This window comes from Crassostrea angulata, unplaced genomic scaffold (assembly GCF_025612915.1).
Source record: "Crassostrea angulata isolate pt1a10 unplaced genomic scaffold, ASM2561291v2 HiC_scaffold_47, whole genome shotgun sequence".
NCBI classification, from domain to species: domain Eukaryota; kingdom Metazoa; phylum Mollusca; class Bivalvia; order Ostreida; family Ostreidae; genus Magallana; species Magallana angulata.
Window position 1 is genome coordinate 493545 of NW_026441602.1, and position 26254 is coordinate 519798.

The 26254-nt window shown below is 34.2% G+C and overlaps 2 protein-coding genes across 18 annotated transcripts in view; one reads left to right on the top strand and one right to left on the bottom strand.

The window, feature by feature from the left end:
- The first annotated feature begins 99 nt into the window (after nucleotides 1-99).
- Nucleotides 100-9892, top strand: LOC128168789 (tetranectin-like). 3 transcript variants are annotated; one of them, XM_052834950.1, is made up of 4 exons: nucleotides 100-153; nucleotides 5189-5273; nucleotides 6190-6421; nucleotides 9562-9892. In XM_052834950.1, exons 1-4 carry the CDS (start codon nucleotides 115-117, stop codon nucleotides 9587-9589), a joined length of 384 nt encoding a protein of 127 aa, XP_052690910.1. In that variant the 5' UTR covers nucleotides 100-114; the 3' UTR covers nucleotides 9590-9892. The 3 variants fall into 3 exon arrangements, with proteins under 3 accessions (XP_052690910.1, XP_052690912.1, XP_052690911.1); XM_052834952.1 differs by lacking the exon at nucleotides 100-153 and adding an exon at nucleotides 4891-4915; XM_052834951.1 differs by lacking the exon at nucleotides 100-153 and adding an exon at nucleotides 4947-5022.
- A 3408-nt stretch (nucleotides 9893-13300) lies between these two features.
- LOC128168767 (CUGBP Elav-like family member 2) overlaps nucleotides 13301-26254 on the bottom strand; it is a 90549-nt gene continuing 77595 nt past the window's right edge. For 9 of the 15 annotated variants that reach the window (XM_052834911.1, XM_052834909.1, XM_052834910.1 and 6 more), the window contains 6 exons: nucleotides 23354-23536; nucleotides 21599-21691; nucleotides 20947-21033; nucleotides 18876-19019; nucleotides 18427-18569; nucleotides 13301-16212 (listed from right to left, as the gene is read on the bottom strand). In XM_052834911.1, coding sequence (XP_052690871.1) covers nucleotides 18442-18569; nucleotides 18876-19019; nucleotides 20947-21033; nucleotides 21599-21691; nucleotides 23354-23536 — 635 coding nt within the window. In that variant the 3' untranslated portion in view covers nucleotides 13301-16212; nucleotides 18427-18441. Of the gene's footprint in view, nucleotides 16213-18426; nucleotides 18570-18875; nucleotides 19020-20946; nucleotides 21034-21598; nucleotides 21692-23320; nucleotides 23537-26254 lie in introns of all 15 variants that reach the window. The other 6 variants (XM_052834905.1, XM_052834914.1, XM_052834907.1 and 3 more) reach the window with 3 other exon arrangements.

A 26254-nucleotide genomic window follows, 5' to 3' on the forward strand; every position in this document is an offset into this window, starting at 1 on the left:
CAGGAACGAACGATAACTCTTGCGATGGTATGCGACATAAACAAAGGATAAGCACGGAGTCTGATGCCTGTAGATGAAATTCCGAGGGAAAAAATAGTTCAATTTGAAAAATTAATGCGTGTTTATGAGTACAGAAGGAACATAGGGAAACGGGTAATAAATGCTTTTTTAAATAAACAAGGGTATGTTTAAATCTATTTAAAAAAGATTATTAGAATATTAATGATACAATGCCTATAAATTATTTGTAAACATACCAACGTTTCGCGTAGTAATCTCAGACAATACTGCATAACGTTATGCAGTGTAAAATTTTTGTCAACAAATCCACGTTGAGAAAAACTGGTGACTGTCCATCTTCGACATACGTAAGGTAAGTTAGGTTATTAATCTGTTATTTCTCATTGTATAAACGTTTGCCTCATCATTTTAGATTTTCATGTTACAATTATCTTGATCGAGGAGCTGGTACATTCTTAATCCGAAATTCCTATGACTCTAATCCCCGCTTGTATATTGTGACGTGCGGAGGAGACATGTCACAATATACAAGCGGGGGTTAGAATCAGAAATCTCAGATAAGTACATAAATTTTATGAAAGAATTTATATTGTTTGTGTTAGGCATTCATCGATTATTCTAAAATGTCGGTCTTTTGTTATGAATACTGTACAAAGCGAGGCCTACAGGATATCTTTAAAGATTAAAGTTTAGCACAATGGAATCGCATATAAAAGAAGATAACATTTCCTTTTTTAAACCTTTAATATTTTGTGACATCTATGCAGATCTATATGTTCATATGGTGATTTTATAATATGTAACGAACTGCACTGTATGATATAGGGTTCATTCATTTTGCTCACAAAAAATTACAATAATCAGCTTGGTTTAAAAATGACTCATGAATATTGCAAATTAATTTTCTCTAAAAATATCTCAAATATAGCTTTTAAGTATAATACAAGATACAATTCATTGGTTGGTATAATAAATATTCCAGATAGGCTATTGCAAAGAGACTTCTATATTTAATTGAACATTTAAAAAAAATCATAGTCTGTCACAAGTTATTGCTTCCATCGCTTTTTGATGATTTTTAATAAAATTACACATACCTGTGAAAGAAATACAGTTGAAATCGTTAAAAGGGAATATATCCAAGATATCTTCATTGAACAATTATCTCTTTCCACTCAGAAAAATTCACAGGAAAACGAAAACAGATTCCTCACAGAGATTTATAATGGGGAATATTTACATCTTCTCTCTATTCGGAATACACTCGGAATACATCACGCAATTTTTTAACGTTATCATCCGGGCTTATTAATGACTGTTGCAATGCAAAATCTCCGTAGACTTTCAATTTCGGGATGTGTATTGAAAACCTGAGACAGTAGAGAGGGGTGTTTCAAAACAGATAATCTGGACATTTTTTATATTAGTGGATGAACGTAGTTTGAGCACAAAGGTATTTACTATTATTGAAATATCAAGCAAAAAGTGGTGGAAGCAAAAACTCGGGATAGAGTATAATATGATTTATCCTTTTACCTATTGTATTTACTTGTATCTCAGAATTACGTTATCATTACTCTATAATGAAAGTGACTAAAATTTCCGATGGAAATTTCTCTACATCATTATTTATATGATAGTTTAAATTTTCAATTCATGAGAACTTGGACTATATACAAGTATATATCTTTGATCTACCATGTTCTGACATGATTAATTGCAATTCCAAAAAGACTCAATTATATACCTGACAATGATTATAGATAATAACCTTACATATATCTATTTGTTTCATACTTAGTATGTATATGTTCTTTCAGATGAATGTCAAGAAACTGATTATTAACATTAACTGACAAGAGGAGACAATGATATCCCAACATCATTCTTCATCTCTGGTGAAGGGGAGAGTTGCTAAATTTGGGTGCACAGCTAAATTCAAGCAAAACAAAGAAAAAGACGGATGCTATAAAAATGTGGTTTTGGCCTCTTCAGTTCAGCACTTTTAAAGAGGGACAAACATTGTACGTTTGAAATTCTAAATGGAAGCAGGGCATCTGAAATATGCTAGAATCCTCATCTTAATGGCCTTAACGCCATTTTCAAGGTTAGTAAATACATTTTTTTTAAAATTAGTATGAACTAATTATGCCCATGCTCGGAAGGAGAGGGGGTATATTGTTTTACCCTTGTGTGTCTGTTTGTCTATAACACAAATTTTGTCAACATTATCTCAGCAACAATCGCAGATGCTTAAAATTTAAACTCACTCTTTGTTAAGGCATACCATTCGGTATGATTGATTTTTCAAAATATTTGATGTCAACTTCCAATTACATGTAATGTTAACTATGCTTTTTTGTATACACATCAGAGCAGGGGTATCACTAGTGAGCATTGACTCACAGATATCTTGTTGTCATATCTCTAATAATATAGTAAATATTCTTGTACTAAATGCATTTAAAAACTGAAGAATTTTGGAGAAAAAAATTAAACTTTCATTTACAGTTCATTCACTATATTTTCCATTACTTGTATGTTATATACCAAAATAACCTTACAATTATTGATAATTCATATCGTGTGATCTTCTTATATATCTCATCCTTTATTTGCATAATACATGATTGTATACTTATGAAAATAAATAATTTAAATTCAAAATATTTTATAGATTTATAATTTTTTTTAAAATCCATGTTTTCTATATTGGAGGTCAAGTATATTGTAATGAAATATTGTTTGATAACATATCCATTATTCATTTTTCATCAACACATTTTAGAATATCCTGTTGAAAAAGACAGTTGTCATTGGTATAATGGATGCAAGACAACACTAGTGAATTGAAATTGTTGTTACCACAAATGGCACACTCCAGGATTACAAGCTTTCCAAAAACACCATTACGGCATGCAGCTATAAAGGGATACTTTGAAAGTCTATGTTCTGTAATGGTGGAAGTTCTCTTGAAGATTCCATTAGTATTAAAATAAAAACTTAAATGTTAAAAGTTCAAATGTCTTCAATACTAGACACCTGTGATTTGACAGTACAACATGGAGCAATTGTAAAGGACACATAATTTGTACATTATTGACTATCAATATATAGTTATCCATAAATTACTGGGCTTTTACATTGTATTGTAATTCTCAACATTTGCATATATGTTTGATCTTTGTAAAATATGTTTGGTATACAGTACAGTAAATAAATACATTCTTTCTATAAGTTTTAAACATTTGTCAACAAAATATATGAACTGCAATCTGAGGATCAATTAGAGGTCTGCAATTCTCCACACATAAAATGACTTTGAAATCATCCTGTTACTGTTAAACTTGAGAATCTATTAAGAAAACATCAAAATCTCTTTATTGAATACCTTTTTTACAACACATTGTCCATATATTTTGTGTATTATTCTATGAAGTTGATTTCTCAATGGCTATTGCTTCTCAGGTCAGCAAAGTGACACACATACTACTTGATTCTGTAAAATATTGTAATAAAGTGATGTATAAATGTAACTTCTGCATTTTTGTGAAACATTAATGTAAAGAATAAAAAGTTTACTAAATTCTAATACTATAATATTCTTTCATCATTTTGATGTCAAAATGAACATTTTTAATAAATCGGCATAATAAATGAAAATGTTTTCCTGTAATTTCAGCTTGCATATAAGTATCAACTGTTATACGAATGTACTTCACAAAAAAAAATGTTTTGACGTTTAAATTGCTCTTTTCATTTAATCTTTATTTAAGGCATGATCAACAGAGTATTTCCACATTTACTACATGTATATACCTTAATTGACATATTAGTATAGTGTTTTATGTTATATATATATCAAACTAATTCTTAAAAAGAAAATAGTTATAATAACACTATGACATTGACAACTTGCAATCATGCTTCCGCCTATCAGTACTTTGATTTTGTAATATAATTATGTTAATCATACGTAAAGAAGCTTTATTATCTTAACGGTTTTGATGTGTGTCAAACAATTAAAGAAATAGCTTACAAGGTAAAACAAGTTGTAATAGCGAATATTATGTACAAGTATAAAATCTCTAGAAATATTGTATTTGTTACCAATGGTTACGCGCTATAAGGGCGTATTGTATTTATTCCTCAAATACAAAAGAAAACTTTGCCCTCATTTTCGCGGATTTATTGATAGCATGCGTTGTTCAGCTCCTTACACTTCCGGTGGACGTACGATCCCTAGATGGCTTTCAAGCTTCGGTATAAGTAATATGTAAACGGTGTGACCGTTAGACCGAGCGCAGATTTAACACAGTGCAGTTTGATTTTTGTAGAATAAAATTTATGTGAAACGCACACAGTAGGATCCGCCTGTTTGCCTATTCAAATCATTAGCCGAAGTTTAACTAAACGTCGCGTGCTCAGTCTACATTATGACGTCATAATTTAGACGTGAAACGTTCAAGTTTTGTCTTCGGAAATAGCCGAAGAGAGTTACGTTATTCCGAACTTTTATTTTATTTCTTCTTTCATTGTTCATCAATTTAATTCATACGAATGCCGCTGTAATAAAATTAAATACTTTATTCGGTATCTAAAAGATCAGTTAATTGACCTTAATATTTTATTTTCCATCTGATAATTTGATAAGACATACATAGAACAAGTCGTGTTTCTTGATTAAAGCACTATTGAAAATTATCTGGTTTCCCTTTTAATTTCTTTTAATTCGAATGACCTTCTATTGAAACACTGGAACTTATTTAATCGAGTTTAGGGGCAACAAACATCGATAAGTACCGATCAATCAATGATCGAACTAACTTTTTAAAAACAAAATGGCTGCCAAGATGGTGGCGCCCAGGGCTGGAAGAAATTTTTTTTGGCCTTAGTACCCCTGATTCAACTTTCACTTTTCACTGATTTTCTTATATATATACGTGTTACCATTAATCCTCGCTTCGCGAGGCGGGCTTCGCCCGCCTCTCGCTGCGCTCGGTATTAAATCCTTATTTTTTGAAAGATATAGTCTCATAACTGCAACGGTGTGTGCAAACAAATTTTCATAACGCGCTAACGCGTTAATATATATATATATATATACACATATATATACACACACACACCACCATCACGCTTCAAATAATGTCATGTTGTTCTTCAGGAAATGTGCAGAGCGTTGGGCGGCACTCTGGCGACCTTTGAGAACAGTGCCGATATCAGCGCCATAGCCTTCCAGCTCCACGGAGGTCAGTGTTTGTTACGTCACTTTATTTTTTCCTAGATGATATCATATGGGTATCAGCAAATTTTTATCGAGAAGCAAGACTAGCAACACTGTTCATTTCTTTCACCACAAAACTCATTTATATGAAAGAATAGCAATATTGGATTTCAAAGTTGTTCATATTTTTATAGACACCAGCAAACACAAATTCAAATTTTATATTTACACTTTCATTTGGTATAAATGAGTGAAGTGCAATAATGTCCACATATGATGATATGAAATACACGTGTTCAGAGGACTCAATGTTCGTGGCATTTTTTGTTTATTTTAATCTCTTTAAGAAGAAACGCTCCGTATAGATATATATGTAAATGTTATCTAAAAATATATCTAAAATATTTGGATTAATTCTTTACTTAATCTCAGTTTATGGCCAAAAATATCATATGATGTCGACCACTCAGCCTCCTTAAACGAAATGATTTCTTTGTCTGTCTGTCTATATATCCTTGTCTGTCTATATATCCTTGTCCGTCTGTCTATATATCCTTTTCAGTCTGTCTGTCTAGATGTCCTTGTCTGTCTGTCTAGATATCCTTGTCTGTCTGTCTAGATATCCATGTCTGTCTGTATATATGTAGATATCCATGTCTGTCTGTCTAGATACCCTTGTCTGTCTAGATACCCTTGTCTGTCTAGATATCCTTGTCTGTCTGTCTAGATATCCATTTCTGTCTGTATAGATATCCTTGTCTGTCTGTCTAGATATCCATTTTTGTCTGTTTGTATATCCTAGTCTGTCAGTCTAGATATCCATGTCTGTCTGTCTAGATATCCATGTCTGTCTGTCTAGATATTCTTGTCTGTCTATATATCCCTGTCTGTGTATAGATATCCTTGTCTGTCTGTCTGTATATCCTAGTCTGTCTGTCTAGATATCCGGGAGGAGAAGATCTGGGTGGACGGAACTGACGCCGTCTCTGAGGGACATTGGATCTGGGCCTCAAACGGACATGACGTCATTTCCTCTTTCTCGGGCCGTGTGTCCAATAACGACAAAGACAAGAACTGTCTGAGCATGGACTCCGATCACCACTTCCGGTGGTACGCGGAGAGCTGTCACTCCGAGGCGTACTACATCTGCGAGAGGCTCAACGTCGTGTCAGGGTATAATGTTTTACGTCGTGATCTGTTTAATAGTTTATTATTATTTTTTTTTTCAACCTTTTATTGTCCCATCACTTAATATAAAGCAATATAATTGGTGCCAGGGTTGGGGCCCTGGGATCACCAAGTACTAAGTTACATACAGTTATATATAAATATATAAACTTGTACACTTTCGTGAGAGGTTTTTCTCTTTAACATTTATACATCATTCATCCAAATACATGCATATGAAAATATGTAGACAACTATAATTTTACGTTAATCTTGCTTTTGCAATAGATAATTGTATTACATCATCTGTAACTGCATAAAAAATAATTATCCTTTTTCTTAAAACATTATCAGGTTCCATCGCTTATTAAAACTTTCCATATCACCATTTTTTTTATAAATATGTTTCTCACAGTGAAAGTAATAAACAATTTCCTCTTTAACCCTTTCAAATGAGGGTTTACAATTCTAGCTCATACTTCTATGAATATGTTTTTTAATTATGCATATTATTAAATTAAATATATTGTAATACTTATAGTATTTTCCTAACAAAACATCAACTTTGTTTAGAGATATATCTATTCCAAACTGTTCTTTGAACCAAATCAATGCATTTTCCCAAATATTCTCAACAAATTCACATTCCCAGAAAAGATGACACAGTGTTTCTGGATATATCTTACAAAAACTACATAAATTTGTATTGGTAATGCCAATTTTACATAAGAAGGTATTCGTTGCTAAGATTCTATGTATAATTCTATAATTGAACCACCTTAATTGTATATCATTGGTTATTTTAAAAAACAAAATATTTTGTTTTTTCCACCAGGAGTTGTCAACATTTAAGTTTAAAATATTTTCCCATTTGATTTCACTTTTTGGCTTTCTGTACTTCTGATTAATAAAAACATCATAGAAATCTCTACCACCTTGTTTGCTTTTTGTAATCAATTGTAAGAATTTTGGGAAAAAAGGTTGACTTCTTTGAATATTATCATAGTCATAATTCAAATGTAATTTTCTAATACAATCAATTATTCCAAAAAATAATGTAAATGGTGTTTTTAAATCAAATTTTGTACAAAATTCATGATATCCTAGCAAGGTTCCGTCCGTATTGTAAAAATCAAAAACAAACTGAATACCCTTTTTTAACCATGATCTATAACAAATACTTTTGTTGTTTATAGATATATCTTGATTATACCATACTGGACTTAAAACAGATTATCAATGCATAGCCTCAAGTCTGATAAAGCTGAAAAAACATCAATCCAAAAAGCATTCTTGACTTCTTTCTTAAACTTTCTATAAAAATCTACACCATATATAGCTAGATAGCTTATATCTGGAATTAAATCCTTTATTAAATGCTTCCATTGTGAACTACAGGAATTATCAAAATATCTGCGAATCCATGTGATTTTTAAACTTTTACAAAAAGAGTCAAGACATGTCATTCTCATGCCACTGTATTCATAACTTTGGCATATAATGTTTTTAGCTACCCTTGCTGTTTTGTTATTCCATATATAATTAAACAATAAGTTCTCAATTTCTTTGAGTTTTTCTTTAGATGGGCTTGGTAGCGTCATCAATAAATGACTGGATTTGGGTATAAGCAAAGTCTTTACTACTGTTATGCGGCCTGCAGTAGTTAAAATCCTTCTTGACCATGATGATATTAATTTCTTAACAGATTCAATTTTTGGCAAAAAATTTAAATCAAACATAGTATTTGTATCTAAGTCTATGCAATATGTAACACCTAAGACTGTAAATGGTTCCTGTGACCACATTAGGTTTTTGTATTTTTCATATAAATTATTGCCAGTATAAGCAGTAGATCCAATCTTTATACATTGTGTTTTATCATAGTTTGGTTTCAATCCAGAAAAGAATGTGGGCGCTTAAGATGAAGATTCGGCAGGAATCTAGGCGCACTAGGAGAGTGAAAATTTCATCAATTAATTCTGAGTATTTTTCGAATTATAACCGTTATTTGGTTTCTGTTGGATGTGGAATGAGTGGAAAAATATTTGAAATGCAAAAGGTTTTATTATAATATGGGTCTAAATATAGCAACACGATGCAATTCATGCAAAATCCTACTTATTTACAACTGTTTTTAAATGATTTTGTTGTCTCTGGGTCTTCTCTCCACAAATTTGAAACGTGTAAAGGTAACATATTTCAACATTAAAAATGTCGCATTTTAAAAAAAGATGGAGAGATGACCCAGAGATGACTAATTATGTACTTTTCAAATTATTTTTTGATGGATAAAAAACAAAGTCCATTGATATGACAGTGGTGTTTCAAACAGTACTTTATAGAGCATATATTGACAAGTCTCCGTGGCTCAGTGGTTTCGTCCTGGATTTAGTGAATACATACATTCAGTGTTTTGGGTTCAAATCCAACTGGTGGTCTTTTTAAAAAAAATTAAACTTTTTTGTTTTAAATGTATGTTATTATAACATGATGTTGAATTATAATATACCGGTATATTTTAATTTGTTTTTAATGATTTCTAGATCTGCTGTATGAACACTATAAAAAAATTCTTTTCTTATTACTATTTTTTTAGGATAACACAATATAACTTCATTAAATAATGTTTTCATTAACATTTCCAACTAGTTATCGGTTTACCTCTCATTGCCATTTTTTGAAAGCTTTGTGAGTTTTTTAATAACCGGAATAGCCATGTACTTCGACTCTCAACATAATTTATTTTTGTTGAAACCTGTACATAGCCTTTCGAGGTTATAGACATTTAAATCCCAATTGATTCGTGTCGAGGATTCCTGCAAACTTACAATCTTGTGCGCTCACTTTCTTTGGAATACTGGTTGACTAAAGATAAAGTTGACCTTATGGAGTCCTCTGACCCATCCATGAATAAGACTGTATCATCAGCATATTGTAATAATTTGTATTCCTTATCTTCAATAACAATTCCCTTAATTAGGTTATTATTTCTAATCATTATACCCATTATTTCTGTGCAAAGTAAGAACAAGTATGGTGAAATTGTTTATTATTGATTAGTAATTTTTAAAAACATCTCCGATCGATATTTCAGTTTCAATCTTGGTGGGTTTTTTTCATTATTTTTTTCCGTTTTTTTTTTATAGCGGAGCTGGATCCGTGGTGGTAGGATAGAAGGCAGTGACGTCATCAACGGTTCAGGGGACTGTGTCAAAGTGTCCTTAAAGCATGCTTTTCAATATAAATCCAGAAACTCTTTTCAGCATCTCCATGCTATATACTAACTTCAGAATATCTGCTAGCTGACATTTTAAAAATAATATTGTGTTATTTGTCTTGAAGGTGCTTTTCATACTGAGAATTTTCTCAGTCATTCTTTTAAAATAATTATGTAAATCATACGTAAAGAAGCTTTAGTATCATAATGGTTTTGATGCGTGTCAAACAATTAAAGAAAAGGCTTACAAGGTAAAACAAGTTGTAATAGAAAATATTAAGTACATGTATAAAATCTCTAGAAAAGTGGCGATTTATTGAAAAAATTACGGCAACAGACTAAGTTATAATGCGTTCGTGTTATACTAGTATTTTGTAAGTAGAAAATCTGTCCGTGTCAGTGCTGTACTCACACAAACTTCCGTTATTATAAAGACAATAAAGACTATTAGTCCTTGAGGATGGGGTACTATAGTAATAGATTGTGACACAAAGATCCCTACTATTGTCTCTTTCCCTTTGTACATGTATTGCTAGGCCTTCTATGGTTATCTCATCGTTTGCAGATTGCATTGTGTGGGGTTTGTGACCTCAAACACATAGATTGAATTTTAATGTCTTGCTCCCTTCTTTAAAGAGCAGATTCGTTTTTCGGTAGTTTATCCTTAAGGAAAAAATCTAAAAATATTGACAGGGTGACAGGGTGACAGCTTTAGGTATACATAGTCATGAGAATCAGTCGGGGAAATATGCATCGAGACTAAATTTCATATGGTTATTTTCCACAATATGTATGATTACTATTTTAATTTTTGGGAGTTGATTTTTAATCAACTCTCCTATGCAGTCACTCGGACAAACCGAAAGTGAAACAGTGTTTGGACCTCAGCACAAATCATTGCTCCTGACAAGACTTAGTTCTTGAAATTAATTGATGAATTCGATGTAATGTATGCTAAAGCATTGTTTTTCAAGGAAACTTATTTACAAATACCTTAGAAATAGTCAGATTTTAAATGGTACGAACAATTTAACTATTTTTTGTAGTCGTATGTATTCCTACGCCAGAGTTCAATATAGTCTCGTTCAACTCGAAGCTCGGCTGTCTCCGTAAACCCTTCGCGGGGGTGTTAAGGAAGCATATGGAATCTGAGTTGCATATAATTCCGTGAAATCACATATCTTAGTTATTATGTACATATTCAAATATCTAAGCAACGAAACGTAGATCAAAAACAAATAAAAAATACTGAAGACAATTTTTTTTCCAGAAATTCGTTTGTGTTACGTAGATTTACACATTGATGACGTAATGACTAAAAGTTGAAAGTCGTATGAATTTGATCGGAAAGCATTGTTAACATATTCAAAATATAACTAATCTAAGAACTCTAATAAAGTTTTGTGGTGTGATTTATTGAGAATGGAACATAAGAATACTGGGGGAGATGTTAGTTTTATCAATCATTCGCTAAAAGGTTTGTAAATTTGCTTTTATTTCTCGGCCAGGCTTTCCTCTGTCGTTGTTTACGATATATTTACATTCTACTGTGTTTTTCCATTAAATTCCGTGATGTTTAAATGCCTCTAAATGCAACAAGTAGTCAAAGGTCAAATTGACGAGTTTTATTATGACGTCACAAACGTTGAACGCTGTAATCTGCAACGTCACAAGCTAAAATCAAAGTTCACGCTTATGGCTATTACTGTGGCTCTTCCATTAATATTAACTTACCCTTAGGATAAGATAGGAATTTTAAGGTATGAATCACATTTGCAGACAAGGCAAGAAGTTAAAAAAAATGTAAATATAAGCATTAAATCATGATTTTTTGAAGTATACACTCTCATAACTGCAGCGGTGTGTGCATACAAATTTTCATAACGCGCTAACGCGCGTTACTCAATTTGTATGCACACACCGCTGCAGTTATGAGAGTGTATACTTCAAAAAATCATGATTCAATGCTATAGTAAAAATCCGACTAGAAAAACACTACCCCGTATATATTGAACTTTAAATTTTATACGTATTGTTAGTTTGATCAATGCTTAAATTGAAAAGTGCTGCTAGAATCCCTTGTTGTGTGTTGTTTTGATGCAATTTGCCGTTTTCCGTGCAAACTATATAAAAGTTAGGAAGGTTTTACTACAACCGGATAAATAACTTTTTAATAAGGACAAACATAGGATTCTAGCAGCGGTTTTGATTAAACTGAGATGTTTTGCTTTCACTTAGTATGCTTATTTTATTTTGGAAACCGCGGGGTAGTGTTGTTCTATCTCATTTTATGTTAAGGAATATACGTAAGTTATTTATAGTTGTCACGTGATAATCTACCAATGTGGCAGTAATGAACTACCCGATTTTATTGCACTGACATCTATTTTAAAGGATAATACTAAGTTTTTGATCTTATTCAAAATAATTATTTAATTTCACGATTTTGAATATAACAGTCAAAATAATACGCTGAATTGCCCATATGCTTCCTTAACACCCCCGCGTTGTCGGAGATTTACGGTGTCAGCCGAGCGTTTGGTTGAACGAGACTAGAGTTCAATATTGCTTGGATCCATACAATTTTCGAGAAATATTTCTACCACTGATACATAGTTTGATTGAATTAATTTTATCTTTAAATATAATTTAACATGATTCATATGGAAGTTTCTCGACATTCTAGTCGAAGAAGTTCAAAAATTCATACTATAAAAATATGCGCAATTCAAATTAGAAACTACGTATTTATACATGTACTTGTCATGCAAAATAACATATCATTGATTTTAAAATAAATAAACATCGACAAAATCAACTCCCGTCAGTTCTTCAGTACTTTGATTATAATTGTAATCTTCTCAAAAGATCGATGTCGTTTCAAAAGTGAGGCCCTCATTGTGCTACGTACGGCCATGTAATCTATTCCATTCCAAGACTGATTGATCAAATTCATTTGTCTTTGATGGAACACCGTCTTCTTTCTGACTGACAATGTAGAATAAAATGATGTTCCGTTCTTTGTTGCTCAACGTCTCGTCCAGAATTCATTTCGTGACATCTTTAAATCAATGAAGAGCTTAAGATGGCTCACTACACCGTGAAATAGTTTCTCAAATCAGAAAATTACTTGACTGAGGATAAAAAGTACAGTGTATATATCAAATAAGCGAAAAAATATGCAATCTTGGTTAAAAAATTCAAATTCTTAACAACTGATTCAGTTAAGGTGAACAAAATCCCCAAGAGGATTCGAACTCATGATTTGCGGTTCATAAGCCCGATACTTTAACCAATAAGCAATGACGAAATTTAACCATATCGATCGATACAAACAATTAAACAAAACATTTAAATCGCCGTCTTGTAACGTACTTTCTTAAAGAGTATAAGTCTAATTGTAGTGAGGTACCTTAACATTTGATTCTTTGTTTCAACTAAAGATCAAACAACACAAGAACAGCTTTGTGTCAAACGTTATATCGACACAGAACCTCGTTTCTCTAGTCTTACACATGTATTTATAAACAAAAAAATGTCCAAAGGACAGACTCTGGCCATTCAAGGATTCGCGCTCTGTCGCGACCCTATATCACGTGACCACTCCGTTCTACCGCTGCGCCACTTCGGCGATATGTACCTTATATGTTGAGAAAAGAAAACACAAATTGTCATTATTAACTGTTTATTGGCATATCATAATGTACACAGCCAAATCACAACACTAACACAAGGTCACGTGATAGTCACGTGACTGATGTTACGGTCACATGACAGACAATGAGTACAATTTTTTCCTTGCAGTGAAATAAAAAATAAATTTCTACAATAAAAACTTCATTTCTTATGTTTAATTTTTGATTAACTGAAATGATAATACGTAACTTTGTGTGTCTTTTTCATCAACTGAACATTGCTTTTTGAGATTTTGATGTGTAATACTGACTTCCGGCCCGGGTAACACCCTTTGAACCGATCATGGCAAAGTTTTGGTAATGCAATGGCCACACGATGAGATCGGAGTAAACTGTTAGACTTGTGAATGCAGTACAATAGTGTTTAATAGTCATGGAGAAGCTGTATAACTACTGCACACTCTTTGGCAATAAAGTCATCATTTTGGTTTTATACATGTGAGCAATGTTAATTAAATGAGATTTGTTTTAAAATAATATCTTTAAAAGGCAAGTTAAAATCCTTTGATATGTATAACATACTTCGTAATTTAAAACGCCATAAAAACAAGATAACTAAAACCTAAAAACCCTCAAATTTGAGCAATAAAAATCTTCACCGTACTTAACGCGATATAAATGGGATACAAATTAAAACTACAATGTATTGGGGTGATTCGCAATGAGAGGTAATATCCTAGATTTGTCGACCCTAACTACAGGTGTGTATTGATTTGGAGTTTATTGTCTGATGAAGTTTTAGTAGCATTTGACTAGTTAAACATGAACAGATTACAGAAGTTGTCACACACAGTAGTACATGCATACCTGAGCTTTAGCGAGGCAGCGGCCACCTGGAAGTACCTGTGTATTTACCTGTGTACTGTGATGTAACAACAGTCCTGTGACAGGACCTACCTACCAGGTCAAACCCACGCTACTATCGTTTTCTCTAAGACTGGTACCCTGATAAACTGGTCTCCAGGTGGCCACGCTTTGTTGACCTCGTTGAAATGATACACGATGAGTTCCAGTTTCCATGGAAACACCTTTAGTGTGTATTTCTTTGACAAAATAAACCAAAAAATATATATAATATGTATAAGTTTGACATCTAAGACAAGTCTCCTATTACATTTGCAGTAAGGCACATACTTAACATGAATTATTGCTGAAACTACAAACAGCATACAGTAAGCCTCTAGCTCTCACAAGAGTTTGTTTTAAATAAATTTCTAATTTATATCAATAAATCAAAATAAAATAAAATTTAAAAAAAAAGAAAAAAAATATTTTTGTTTGTAACAGCACTGTCTGTAAGTTAATCAAAGTGTGTTAACATCAAACAAAGAAAAACCTGTGAGTTCTGAATACAGACACTGAAACATTACAACCCAACCAAAGAAAGGGGCCGCTTAGACCCCGTACAACAAAGGGCAAGCAGGTGCCCCTTACACAGTAAAACAGTGTGCAACCATTAAAACAAACAAGATATATATAGCAATAATAACAAGATCCTAAACACTTTTGATTATTTAACCTTCACAAACAAAACCGTAACAATAACATTGTCTGGAAACAAAACTTAAAACACTGCAAAAACACTGACCACAAAGTAAGGAAAAAATATAGCTGTCTTCTTTGATATAAACCTCACCATAAAAATCTGTTTCTCGTAAAAATGAATAAGCTACATACATGTGTGATGCCCCAACCACAGGGACTCTAGTCTACTACGCACCGTCTCCTCCGACTAAGCCCTGAGTGAGGGGGGTATATACAGGCTCCCACGGGAGCTACTCTAGTACAAATAGGGTGACCTTATTACAATAAGGTCATCAGCCGAAAAGAAACTAACATGACACTATCGCAATCAGGTCGCCCCTAGTGGAATATTTCAATTTTCTGTTCCAATGTTCTCTAATAGACTTATAAGAAAACTGCTTAGGACTTGTGGAGTGCAACATTAGAATGTTGACATTTTGATTTTACAACAATATGACCACTAGGGGAGACCTTCAGACAGAAATACTGAAATTGTAAAAACTCTACAGGACACAGGTTTGCCTGTTACATAGGCTCAGATATATTCTGAATCAAACCAAAATTTTAACATAGTGTAGTTCAGAGAATATGATTTTAGAAACACAACAACATGTTGGCATCTTGACTGATCATTACAAACTAACATCATTCAAAGTAAGGCTTAATAATAAAAAAAAAAAATAAAAAACAGAATGTCATAAATTCTTTGAAAAAAAATTGAAACAACACCATTTTGTTAGTGTAATACCCAGGCAATAAACAATAGCGTTGATTTATTTTGGCGGTGATATCTGGTGATATCTAGGTCTTTGATGTTAGTCTGTAACAATGTGTGGAGTATCATCATTGACTAGCGGGGGCATATATCTGCTGCGGATACATGAGGCATATCTGTCCTAGCATTTACAATGCTGCTGACTCTCACCATCTATCTACACTAATCTATATATAGCACTATATAGAGGGCTGGCTATTCTCCCAGACCAAATATGTACAATTGTCATGGAAACAAATTTAACAGATTTTTTTTCTTTTTTGAGTAAATATCATAATAGTAATGAAAAAAATTATCATATGCATCTTTGGTATACAATCCTGATTAAATTGAAGCACATTACTATTTGAGTCAACAAAAAAAAAAAAAAAATAATTAAGACAAATCATAGCATCCTGTTTCAAACAGGTTAAACCAGGCCATATACGCAATAAAGGAAATAAAAATATAATAATGAACGGTCCCTGTGGTTGAGGCCAAGGGAAGTAACTCCTGCCGACACAAAGCTCCGGGCACACAACGAGCGACAAATAGGTAACACGAAGAGAACGCCACGTGGAGACAGTCAGACACATCACGCGTCAATCTACGTAGAAGAAAGCAAAGGAATTAGACACGGTTACTGACCACCACAAAGTGTGACCCCACCCAGGAAAAAGTTCCCCGGACGACTCCTAGCTAGCCCCCCTTCCCCCCTCAGCCAAAAGATCCACTCATTGTTCTCATAATCTGACTTCATGGTTTTACAGAAAAGACATTTATTTCATTCAAAGTCACGAAATAGTTTAAAAATAAGATGCTGGTTTTGTGCTTTAAAGATCTCAGTTGATTTTCTGTTCAGGAGGAGAGGTATACGGAGCTGCTAGGAGATGACCTGGGGGAGTTGTTTATAATGAAAAAGAGATGGCACATAGCAACAGAAGGGGGCCAGGGTGATCTGTCACCTGCACTTTTTTTCTTCTTCAAAAAATGATTCTTTTCTTATATCAATAACTGCCCGTCTACCATACTTTTTTGATGCTATGTGCCTGTAAATGAGGAAGCCACCCTATGCCTTGTTCAGTTGGATAATGTTACTTCCAAAAGAAAAAAGCACTAAGAACTTAGTGTTTTATTTGTAAATAGAGTTTCTCACTTATACATTGTCAAAGTTAGGTAGTTTTTATACAAGAAAAATATAAACAAACAGAAATAATTCAAGGATCTTAATTCATAGATGGTGAGAAAATTGTCAATTGTTTTGGTGTTAAATTATGGAATCATTGGAGGAATAAATCTATAGCTTATCCATAAAAGTTGTAACTTAGTTGTACCTGTGGGTTCGTCATCCTTTGAGCAGTTTTTAAAAGAATTTTGACATTGTTCATTCCGCTAAGAATGGCCTATTGGTTTATATATCTGCAGAAAATTGTCACACAAAATGGCAAAGACAAAAGCCATGCGAAATCAGTCAACACTAGATTGGTCATGCAGTTCTAAAAGGGATAGAAACATTCAGTTTTCATGTTACAGACAACTCTTCTTGAAATATAAAACAACACCAGAACACAGCTCGTCCTCTATAAAGCAGTTGTAGGTGTTCTAAGAGACTGATCGAAGCGAGGGTGGGTGCCACACTTTCTGGTGGTGTTAACAAGAAAGACAACTCTAACAAAAGTACAACACAAAGAAAAATAACTCTTACAACACATAAGAAGGTTTATTTTACAACATCTACTTACGAATGACCTAATACCTTCTAACTTTTATCGTTTTTGTGTAATCAAAAAAGTTTTTGAAAAAATAATATTTTTACCTTTTTAAACACCACTTTTATTTTTTTAAAATTCAATACATTAACAGATAAAAATTGAAACCAACTAAAACACTTTTGTTGGTATCCAAGTAACAAGGAATAAAAGTATCTGCCATTTTGCTCTTAATACTTTTTTATAAGTTTCACATTTCTTCTTAATCATAAAATCACTTTATATAAACAACATCTACTTAGGAAAGATCAAACTTTTATCCTTTTATCCCTTTTTTGTCTAATCAAAAATGTTACTGAAAAAAATAATCTTGTAACCTTTCTAAACACCATTTTTATTGTTTCAAAAATTGAAGACAAAAATTGAAACCTGACTAAAAATCTTTTGTTGAATCCAACTGACAAAGAATAAAACAATTTGCCATTTTGATCTAAATACTTTTTTCATGTTTCACATTTCCTCTTTATCACAGCAGTACTAAATATTTACTGTCTTTTTTCTTGTTGAAATATTAAAATACTTAAACATAAACAAGAATGCAGAAAATATTTGTTCTTGCATCACAGTTCTTTTGATTCACAGGACTACAAATATACTCTGTCTTGAAGATGTCACATGACAACATAATTCAACGTAACAACAGACACAGTAGTCGACTATTGGCCATTAGGATCAGTTCATAGTCAGGCAGGAGAACACAAACTTTGGAGGGGGGGGGGGGGTGTGTGACAACATAGTGTTAACCACAACAATCACCACGCATCACTTCCTGTTTGACTGGTTCTGGGACCCTGCCTACTAACTGGTTCTGGCCCGCATCAATCTGTGTGCTCACTATGACAACAAACATACACAATGGTTATGAAGCTGCTGTCAAGACTAGGGTCGGCCGTCGACCAAACACTGCCATGCTTGGTCAGATGATTTCTCGATGAAGGACTGTGAGCCGTGTCTGAGACTTACCTGGTCTACATCTACCTGTGTTACCTGCACAGACTTATACCTGGGCAACCAATCAGTCTACAATTTGATAGAGGTCTAATGATACCTACCACAGAACTGTCTCGCTAGTAAGGCTTGCTATCACTCTTTGGTCGTTTGAGCTGAACTTTAAGTCGCTTCATTCCGATCTGGAATCCATTCATTGCCTGAATGGCAGCTTGGGCTGACAACGCATTGTCATAGCTGACAAAACCTGCAACATATTTAATATAACAAAACCAAACATAAATAAACCTGAAACATATTTAATATAACGAAAACTGAAACATGTTTAATATAACAAAACCTCAATCATATTAAACTTCACAAAACCTGCAACACATTAAATGCAACAAACCCAGAGACACATAAAATTTTTCAACTAATGTGATAGCTTCCAAAATCAGCTATAAATTCTATATCTTAACTATTGTCATAATGAACAATACCTGCTTATTCAATATCTAAATCATGTTACTGACATTATTGATAGAGGACAGTATTCAGTGTCTACACTCACCAAAACACTTGCTAAGGTTTGTCTGTTTGTCTATGAAGACTTTGGCTGATATGACAGTACCGAACGGTATGAAGGTCTGCATCAGATCCTGGTCACTGAATTCCTGGGGGAGATGGTAGATGAACAGGTTGGCTCCGTCCGGCCCTGTAACAGAGGATATTAGACCTTGGTCAAAAATTATGTCTGGTATAGTATAAATTGCATCTGGTACTGTGGGGGTGGGGGGGGGGGGGGGAGAGAGGATGTCTAGTAATGTACACAGAGGGGAGGATGTCTGACCATAGTAAAAACGTGTGTGTGTGTGTGTCAAACCCTGAGTATTATCCATAAGAAGTTTAACATGAAGAACAGACTCTCAAACTGAGGTCAAGCTGAGTCGTTTTATTATAAGCAACTTGACTCGTTGAAGTGAGAATGCAATGAGGTAACACAGGATGTTCTTGAGTAAGATTGATATGATGTTACACAGTTTTCTTGAGCGAGATTGAGATGAGGTTACACAGGGTTTTTGAGTGAGATTGAGATTAGGTTACAGTGTTCTTGAGTGAGATTGAGATGAGGTTACACAGTGTTATTGAGTGAGATTGAGATTAGGTTACACAGAGTGTTCTTGAGTGAGATTGAGATGAGGTTACACAGTTTTCTTGAGTGAGATTGAGATGAGGTTACACAGTTTTCTTGAGTAAGATTGAGATGAGGTTACACAGTTTTCTTGAGCGAGATTGAGATGAGGGTTTTTGAGTGAGATTGAGATCAGGTTACAGTGTTCTTGAGCGAGATTGAAATGAGGTTACACAGTGTTATTGAGTGAGATTGAGATTAGGTTACACGGAGTGTTCTTGAGTGAGATTGAGATGTTATTACACAATATATTCTTGATTGAGATAGAGATGATATTACACAGAATGTTCTTGAGTGAGATTGAGATGAGGTAAAACAGAATGCTCTCCAGTGAGATTACTGTGAGGTAGCACAGAATGTTCTTGAGCATTCCACTGAATCATGAGGTTACAGTGAGGTGTAACAGAATGTAGTGGGGTCTATATACGGTTACCAGAGGTGATTTTTGTCTTACCTTCTGTCTGTACTTCAGTACTTTGATTTGTCTTACCTTCTGTCTGTTTGTCTTACCTTCTGTCCATTTGTCCTACCTTCTGTCTGTTTGTCTTACCTTCTGTCTGTTTGTCTTACCTTCTGTCCGTTTGTCTTACCTTCTGTCCGTTTGTCTTACCTTCTGTCCGTTTGTCCTACTTTCTGTCTGTTTGTCCTACTTTCTGTCTGTTTGTCCTACCTTCTGTCCGTTTGTCTTACCTTCTGTCCGTTTGTCTTACCTTCTGTCCGTTTGTCTTACCTTCTGTCCGTTTGTCTTACCTTCTGTCCGTTTGTCTTACCTTCTGTCCGTTTGTCTTACTTTCTGTCTGTTTGTCCTACTTTCTGTCTGTTTGTCCTACCTTCTGTCTGTTTGTCCTACCTTCTGTCTGTTTGTCTTACCTTCTGTCCGTTTGTCTTACCTTCTGTCTATTTGTCTTACCTTCTGTCTGTTTGTCTTACCTTCTGTCCGTTTGTCTTACTTTCTGTCTGTTTGTCCTACTTTCTGTCCGTTTGTCTTACCTTCTGTCCATTTGTCTTACCTTCTGTCTGTTTGTCTTACCTTCTGTCCGTTTGTCTTACCTTCTGTCTGTTTGTCTTACCTTCTGTCTGTTTGTCTTACTTTCTGTCTGTATATGGTTACCAGAGGTGATTTTTGTCTTACCTTCTGTCTGTTTGTCTTACCTTCTGTCTGTTTGTCCTACCTTCTGTCTGTTTGTCTTACCTTCTGTCTGTTTGTCTTACCTTCTGTCTGTTTGTCTTACCTTCTGTCTGTTTGTCTTACCTTCTGTCTGTTTGTCTTACCTTCTGTCCATTTGTCTTACCTTCTGTCTGTTTGTCTTACCTTCTGTCCATTTGTCTTACCTTCTGTCTGTTTGTCTTACCTTCTGTCTGTCATACCTTCTGTCTGTTTGTCTTACTTTCTGTCTGTTTGTCTTACCTTCTGTCTGTATATGGTTACCAGAGGTGATTTTTGTCTTACCTTCTGTCTGTTTCCCTGCAGGAGAGTTGGCCTGTGCCTGCTGGATCTGTTGAGCTGCTTGAGTGTTAAAAGCATTTGGGAATGATGCTGAAAAACAAACAGTCAAACCTTGTAATCTCTGAATTCATTCAGTCTGATAGGAAAATTCAGTAATTGTCATGTTGAAAAAAAAAAATTTCCCACACAGAAAAAACAGAGAAACATCAGACATTAAAAACCAACCGTACCCTAATCACCCACAAACACTAAACAACAAGCTTATGACAGTTTTCTGTCTGGGATCTCTATCCCTTAGGAGCCCCTCTCGTAACTAAGGACAACCAAAGGTTATAACATAGGTCAGAAGGTGCACATGAACTGTGTCACACACTTGTGTGTCTAGTTAATAGAAACAAACTCTCATGAACAATTCTGCCGACTTCAGATTCCAATGACTTTCATTCAGTATCTTATGAGAGTTGGAAGGTCAGTGTCATATTAAGACTATATTTTACACTTCATTGTGACAAAATGCACTGTATAAAAATTTTGGAAAATATTAAAATCTTAAGCTAATATATTTGGATTGGTGTCACGGATTAATCTGCAGAATTCTTCCTAATATGCACAAAAAATGCAGAAAAATAAGGTAGAACACATGATGATCCTATACATGGAAGCCGTCCTAATGAGTTCCAGAAATCCCACATTAAGATCGGAGGACAATAATGCCTCCCCTCAAAGCTTGAAAAACAATGTCTCCCTGCTAGAGAAAGAGAAAAATTGGACTTTTAAAAACTAAACAGCTTAACTTGTCATTATCATGATAATAAACAGTAAAGTTGTTTTTGCTTTATTCCTGCATGTGATTTAAAGGGATGGGCACCAGTTTCATTCTCTTTGCGAGGTGCTTATTTTTGGTGCATATTATGTATTACAGGGGTTTTATCATTTGTTGAAACCAAATTTCTGGGATTTTGTTGTTGAATTGATCCATGAAAGTAAGTGCATTATCTCATAAAATGTTGCAAGGATAAAACCTTGGCCAGAAATATTCAAATTCTTGAACTGTAATTTTTACTTAATCCACAAATTCAAAATTTATACCCACACAAATAACTGAAGCCATAGTGCATGTCAACAATTTTACTCTATTTCTTCATCCAAAATTGTTTGTCAATGTAATTTACATTGTGGAATTTTAATTTTGTTTGTTGTTAGGAATATAACCCTAGGATGAACAGGTATTTGGCTATTACTTTATTCACCCAGTAGAAAGAAGAGCAAAAGTTCAGCTGTCAGGCCAAAAAAAAAATATTATTGGTTCTCTGTCCAAACATTTCACAGTATGTGGCATACAGGTGTTGTGGCATACAGGTGTTTACTTTTAATGCAAAATGTAATAACTCAATTTTCATATTTTAACTTCACTTTTAACCTCATTGAGGCTACAAAACAATCAATGCAGCAGCTTTTGGCCTACTGCTGCTGTGCCCGGGAACCAATACATTTTTTTTTGGCCTTACTTTATTCATCCCAATCAAGACATCTACAAATTTAAAGCTAATTTTTCACCAGCAAATGGAAAATATTTTTTGTTTAAATAAGGCAAATACAAAATGTCTTTAAAATAAAAAAAAATAAAATAATGCATTAACAAAAATTTAATGCATAATAACATCTTAAATGGGATTGAAGAAGTAAATAGATTTGTATCTATATATATACAAGTTGACTATATGTCTATGAAGAAGCCGAGTATACATAATCATAAATGATACACACATATAATAATCCGCTTACATTCCTTTCTCCCCAAGCTCAACCACTGGGTATACAAGACAATGAATTGACAGACTTCACAGCAAACTGGGACATATCTAGTCAAACACTTAAAAATTCAAATGTAACTTAATTTCCAAAAAACTTCATTTATTTTCAAAACATCTTCATATTCATCCCCATCTTTTTTTCCCCTCTAGACCCTAACTTCCTAATCTTTAATCTATTTCCTTCTACAAGAAATGACATAGTGTGGATTTTTGACCTGTTCCTTTTGGCCCTGTTTTGAGATATGCCCAGTTTGCAGTGATTGACTGCCCATCGACATCAGGTTAGTGAGGCTGTAAAACAATAGAAATATCCAGGGTCCTACATCCAACAGGAAACAGAGTTATCTCTCTTGAAGGAAATCTCCAACTTTCTGATTAGGCCAAGTATATATCTACATCTGATGATGTAGATGTTTGGTTACAGACTTTGTAATATACCTATAGGACCTGAAGGTTCCGTCATTATAAGGGTGAGATAACTCTGTCCCCCTCAGAAGACTGTCATCGAAGCACGAGGAGAACAACACAGCGGCCACACTCCTGAAACAAAAAGATCCACCAACCTTTTCCTGCGGGAGAGAGTAAACTGGACAAACCTGCGTATTGCTGGATCCCCGAGTACGCTTGACTGAGGGCGTCCATGCCCGACGCTGCAGAGGAACCCCCAAGTCCGTTAGAGGTGACCCCTGGGGACACCGAGGTAAAGTTATTATTACCCAGTGTCTGCAGGCTGGCCAGGCCACTCAAAGAATTAGTGGGGGAAGTGCCGGTGACAGATCCTGCAACAAACAGCACACGGTGAGCACAAACTTTGTGTCAGCACATGGTAAAATCCTAGTAAAATATTAATTGTGTCAGCACAGAGCACATTGTCAAAAACTTGTAAAATAGCACATTGTGTCAGCACAGTCAAATCCTAGAAAAATAGCACATTGTGTAAGGACATAACCAAAGCTTATTATAAAAGCACAAATGTTTTGTCAGCACATTATCAAATCCTAGTAAAATAGCACATTGTGTCAGCACAGGACACACTGTCATAACAAAGCTATATATTACAAATATTATGTCAGCACATTGTCAAAGCCTGGCAAAATAGCACAATGATAGTGTATATAAGCACAAAATATATTTATAAATTCAAATGAAGGTTTTCTAGCAAATAAAACCACAGCAAAATGGTGGAAAACAATCAGTCAGCAAAGGGCAGGTTTTCTAAGTTTTGTATTGAAAGTTTAGCGTAAAAATATCAGCACTTAAAGGTCACATAATTCAACAAAATTGGACGTTACATTTTGTTGTCACCATAATATTGTCTAATTCTAAAAAAGTAGCATTAATACTGTTGTAACAACAGAACAATGAACTGTTACAAATGATCTTATGTCACAACAGAAGACAATAATCTACCTATTCTTCTCAACAAGGTAGAAAAGAAAGATGGTAGACCAAAGGTAAACAAACAGGTGCTAGCTGAGACACCTCTATATTACAGTTACTGCAGGTAAACAAACAGGTGCTAGCTGAGACACCTCTATATTACAGTTACTGCAGGTAAACAAACAGGTGCTAGCTGAGACACCTCTATATTACAGTTACTGCAGGTAAACAAACAGGTGCTAGCCGAGACACCTCTTTATAACAGTTACCGCAGGTAAACAAACAGGTGCTAGCTGAGACACTTCTTTATTACAGGTACTGCAAGTAAACAAGCAGGTGCTAGCTGAGGCACCTCTTAATGACAGTTACTGCAGGTAAACAAGAGGCCCATGGGCCACATCGCTCACCTGAACAGCAGTTCCTTGTAACATTACATTTCGTAGCATATGCTTTTTCTATTTTAAACATTGAACCCCTTTCTGGGGACCCAGTTATGGTCCGAGGTTTATGGTTGGCTTGAACAACATAAACAGTAACATAGGAATGAAAATGTGTAGCACTGCGGTAGGACCGCACGTACACAACCTGAAAAACTGAACGTAGCAGAGTTCCACTTCAAGAGAAATAACTCTCAGACTGTACAGAATATCAAGAAAGATAACTCTTGGTTCCACTACATTAGAGTTTACACAATTTGAGGATCCTTGCATAATAATCTCACAAACTGTAGCATTATAGTTCTCGAGAAAAACTTTTTAAAAACATTTTCAATATATCTTTCTATGTTAAACTTTGAACCCCTCTTGGGGCCACAGTATTAGTCCAGGGCTAAAGTTTTAATTATTTGGAATCTACATTATTTAAGGATGCTTGCATAGTTATCTCACAAGCTGAAGCATTATAGTTCCCTAGAAAAAGATTTTTCAACATTTTCCCTCTATATTTCTATGCTAAACTTTGAACACCTCTTGGGGCCCCAGTATTAGATTGAGGTCACAGCTTTTATAATTTCGAATCTACACTATTTGAGGGTGCTTACGTAGTTATCTGACAAATTGATGCATTGTAGTTCTCGAAAAGAAGATTTTTAAACATTTTCCATATATACCGGTACTTCTACATTTAACTTTAAACCCATCTTGGGTCCCTAGTATTAGTCCAGGGGTCACTATTTTAAAACTGTCGAACCTTCATTATCCAAGGTTGTATGCATGATAGTAATCTCACAAATTGAGGCATTGTAGTTCTCGAGAAGAAGATATTTTAACGTTACCTTTATATTTCTATAATAAACTTTGACCCCATCTTGGGGCCCCAGTATTGGTCCGGGGGTCACGATTTTACCAATTAGGAATCTACATGAGCGAAGGCATAGAAATTCCACAAACTAAAACATTGTAGTTCTTGAGAAGAAAATTTTTAAACTTTTCCTTTATGTTTTTTAAAATGTTTAAATTTTGAACCCCTCTTGGTGCCCATCAATTGTCCGGGAGTTACAATTTTTTGAATCTACATTATTTAAGGATGTACATGTATGCATAGTAATATCCCAAACAGTTGCACTATGGTTCTTGAGAAGAAGATTTTAAAACATTTTCCTATATATGTTAAAATCTAAACCCCTACTGGGGCCCCACTTTTTATTCAGGGGTCACGATTTTTACAATCTTCACTATATATACAACCGTTTGTGTATGTATTGGCATTTTTGGTGAAGTGGTTTTTGAGAAGAAAATTTTTAAACATTTTTCATATGTAGTTCTATGTTAAACTTTGAACCCCGCCTGGGGCTGCAGTTTTGATTTGAGGGTCACGATTTCTACAATTTAGAATCTTCATTATACATACAAGCTTTTGTGTAAATATTGGTATTTCTGGTGCAGTGGTTCTTGAGAACAAGATTTTTTAAACATTTTCCTAAGGTATATCTATGTTAAACTTTGAACCCCGCCTGGGGCCCCAGTTTTGGTCCGAGGGTCACGATTGTTACAATTTAGAATCTTCACTAATATACAAGCTTTTGTGTAAATATTGGCATTTCTGGTGCAGTGGTTCTTGAGAACAAGATTTTTTAAACATTTTCCTAAGGTATATCTATGTTAAACTTTGAACCCCGC

What these genes read in the sequence shown, in the direction of transcription:
- LOC128168789 (XM_052834950.1), top strand. Translation starts at nt 115, where the DNA reads ATGCGTGTTTATGAGTACAGAAGGAACATAGGGAAACGG. An exon ending in GAAGGAACATAGGGAAACGG is followed by an intron (nt 154 to 5,188) that starts GTAATAAATGCT and finishes GTTGTTCTTCAG; the next exon opens with GAAATGTGCAGAGCGTTGGG. An exon ending in AGCCTTCCAGCTCCACGGAG is followed by an intron (nt 5,274 to 6,189) that starts GTCAGTGTTTGT and finishes CTGTCTGTCTAG; the next exon opens with ATATCCGGGAGGAGAAGATC.